This window comes from Medicago truncatula, chromosome 3 (assembly GCF_003473485.1).
Source record: "Medicago truncatula cultivar Jemalong A17 chromosome 3, MtrunA17r5.0-ANR, whole genome shotgun sequence".
NCBI lineage: Eukaryota > Viridiplantae > Streptophyta > Magnoliopsida > Fabales > Fabaceae > Medicago > Medicago truncatula.
The window spans coordinates 33,464,720-33,468,179 of record NC_053044.1 but is presented as its reverse complement, the minus strand read 5'-3'; the positions used below and the strand labels follow the sequence as shown (position 1 = coordinate 33,468,179).

Sequence of the window (3,460 nt, the reverse complement as noted above, 5' to 3'; positions counted from 1 at the left end):
AATAAAGTAAAATTTAGTTTTATAGTGGTCCATCACAAAGACGTCAGCTGACATGGCATCAAGAACTATACTATTAGTTAAATAAAATGACTTTTTAAAAAAAGTCATTTTCTTGACTACACCATAGAAATCCCTATTTATTAAATGGTGGACACAATTCAACCCGTTTATTGAACTTTATTTTCTCCTAAATTTTCTCTCTATAGTAGTCTGTCTATAATTTTTTACTCTGCTTTGTTTGTTCTTGAAATGATGATGTATGTTTTCTTTTCTTCAATTTATGGATTTTCTTCAACTTATAAACTTGAATGAGTTTAAAGTATCTAAATAATTTAATTTATTGATTTTTATTTAATATTTCAGGTCGGCTTAAAATTGCATATTTGCATTAGTTCATTTCTTTGCATGCAACAATTCATAGACAAAATAAATGCTTTTGCATGATCATATTAATAATGTCTCCCTTAATATGTAGATATACAGAAACGAGGCACATGAGGTTAATTAAATAAGCATTACCAGTACAATAGTACACGAGTTTGGATAATTGTTTACAATTACAACTTCTATATACGTAAAAGATGCTTATAACTGAAGGTAAACAAACACAAACTCTGTACGTAAAAGATGCTTATACATAAAAGATGCATATATTTATATAAAAAAAAATGCATATAACTCGTGATTTAATTTCATAAAAAATAAGCTGAATAAATGCCACAGGCCTAGATTATGACGCTGTACATAAAAACTAATTTGAGGTCATCATGCCAATGGTTTAGACTCATATTGTCTTATAAATATATTTTTTGGCAAAAGCAAAATGATATTCATTCATTTAAATTAATAGAATACATTAGAATCAACATCGTTAAAAACGTAATGGGGAATCTGCGAACAAACTCACATTTTCCAAGTTAATAGCATACAACGGCAAAATGCCTACAAACAATATGATAAAATCTAAATCACCAGAACAATCATGTTTCTGGATCTGCAACGTTGACGTCCAAATCATTGATTGAATATGTGATTGGTTGAAGTTGATCTTTCAATATGAACGAAATATACACCGCAACAAGACGCGAAATCAAACGACGTCACACAAGACGGGAAACAACACAACGCCACACTCAGACGACGAAATCACGAAAAAACACAAAAGAAAACACTTGATATATGTGGAAATCACTTATTTAGATTGAAAGAAAGGGGAAAAAAGATGGAGAGAAGTGATTTTAGCTCAAAAAATGACCTAAAAACCACCCCTCCTCGACGAATGAAAGAGAAAGAAAACTTAGAGAGAAGGTAGAGTATCTCTTACTAAAAAAACTAGGACCGGCTTGTCACATAAATATATTATAGATAGTGTTCCGTCTTCCATCTAATATTTTTTTTTGCACTAATGTGCATAAATTACAAATAAATATATTTTGATTAAAATTAAAATTGTAGGTATAGATATTTTACATTTTCATATATTGTAACAAACTATAATTATCATTTTCGTAGATACCAACAATATATGATTTGTTTAACAATTTTGTCGCCTCCTTAAAAAAAAAAAAAAAAAAAACCATTTTGTTGCTCATTACACAATTTATATCTCTATATTTATTTTATTTTGAAAAATTAGATATGATTTGTTTTATTGGGCATAAATAAACAATATGGTAAAATTCATACGAAGTTTCTTTAAAAAATGTTCATATAAACACATTTTAGTTATGTTAGATGGAAAAAGGATAACAGTGAAAACATTTTATGAATTATAGAATCAAATTATTAAAATCAAATTAGTTTGTTAAAAACAAATAATTAATTAAATGAGACTATGATATATTTCATCTAATTTATATCACCAATCATGGTGTTTTTCCCTTCCAATACATATCTATCAAGCTTTATAACGATGTGGATTGCCATTGCATAACATTATTGTTTCTATGTCTCACGACATACCAAAATAAATTTTAAACAAAATTGCAAGAATTAAAACCAAAGAAAAATAAATGTGAAGATCGAATTAGAAAAGGAGTGATTCATAACATAACTTGCAAATACATCATTAATTGAAATTTGGATGGATATCTAAGAAATCCATTTGATTAGTTGGAAACAAAGCCCATTTATTTAAAGTAGTAGATGTTTAATATCTTAGCATGCATCATAGGCTTTTTTTGAGATATCAATATTAACTAATAAGCGGTGGTGCCAGGTATCTTCAAGAAGTCTTTCTTGATATTAGAGGTAATGGCCATCTTGTATGCGTCTTGGGCTTCAGAGAAAGAGGCAAAACAGAAGCCATATTTGACATCTGAATTAATATGGCGAGCACAAAAATTTCCACTACCCTTCTTTTTGCATTCAGTATGAGTTTGGCATAAGTTAGGATTTTCTTCAACCTTCTTTTTCATAGCGGAATATGGGACACAAACGCCCTGATTACCTAAAAAGTAAATGACATCGCAAAAACAGTAATCTCCACAACCTGTAAGGTCGTCACAGTACGCCCCCGTACAGTCGACTCCTTCTACTTTCTTCATTGGGAACATTACTGTAAATGACAAAGCAAATTAAAGATACTATTGTACGTTGAATGAAATGAGCTCGAAAATATTTATAAACAGAAATGCATCATATGACAAAGATGGCTAGAATACATACAGAATGCAGCAAGTAAGAAGACAGCGAAAGGGGCAAGCTTAACAGAAGCCATTGTAATTGATCAAAAGAAAGAACCAGCAACAACTGTTTATTTCTTACTTATGAGCTTAGTTAGCCTTGTAGTATTGCATTAGTTCTTTCTTGCATGCACCAATTTATAGACAAAATAAATGGTTTTGCATGATCCATCGATCCGGAAATCGCGCGGTTGAGGACAATGAGAATTATTATATATATAATGTTTCCCTTATTAAATTCAGAAACAATGAACACGAGGTTCATATCATAATCTCTATATTATTCAATTCTGAAAATTGTGTATAATATATGAGCTGGGATAATTGTTTACAACTTTGATATGTTTGGGAAAGGAGACATAAAAGATGCTTTTGATGATTTTGTAGAATCCGAGATGTGCCTTTTCATGATTTTGAACGGTTATCTTTTTTAGTGCATAGTTACATAAGATGTAAGAATCATAAGAAGTAAATAAAGTTTGAACATTTGCTAGGAAGGGTCATATATACATTGACTAGACAACGTCATAAATCCACATCATATATTAAGTATAAATATATATATTATTTATTTCTACATTTCTCTTTACTATTTGGCTTAAATTTTTTCTAGCTCACATTCTAGCTCTAGCTCTATAACTATTGGACTATCATGTATCCTCCAATTTTTGAATCCTCATAACCGTGACTTACAGGGATCTTCTCCACAAATGAACAAACCATCTTATTTACGATATGAATTATCTTCACCTTACAAGTATGTTTTGTAGGGATAA

The 3,460-nt window shown here is 29.9% G+C and overlaps 1 protein-coding gene across 1 annotated transcript; it reads right to left on the bottom strand.

The window, feature by feature from the left end:
- Positions 1 to 2,015: 2,015 nt before the first annotated feature.
- LOC11422589 (albumin-1) lies at positions 2,016 to 2,826 on the bottom strand. Its single transcript, XM_003600694.4, has 2 exons — positions 2,668 to 2,826; positions 2,016 to 2,557 (listed from the first exon to the last, which is right to left on the bottom strand). Exons 1-2 carry the CDS (start codon positions 2,717 to 2,719, stop codon positions 2,199 to 2,201), a joined length of 411 nt encoding a protein of 136 aa, XP_003600742.1. The 5' UTR covers positions 2,720 to 2,826; the 3' UTR covers positions 2,016 to 2,198.
- Between the last annotated feature and the right edge of the window lie 634 nt (positions 2,827 to 3,460).

Excerpts from the sequence above, each read along its gene's own strand:
- LOC11422589 (XM_003600694.4), bottom strand. The coding sequence starts at position 2,719 with ATGGCTTCTGTTAAGCTTGCCCCTTTCGCTGTCTTCTTACTTGCTGCA. Across the intron at positions 2,558-2,667 it reads CTTCTTACTTGCTGCATTCT|TAATGTTCCCAATGAAGAAA; the intron begins GTATGTATTCTA and ends TGTCATTTACAG.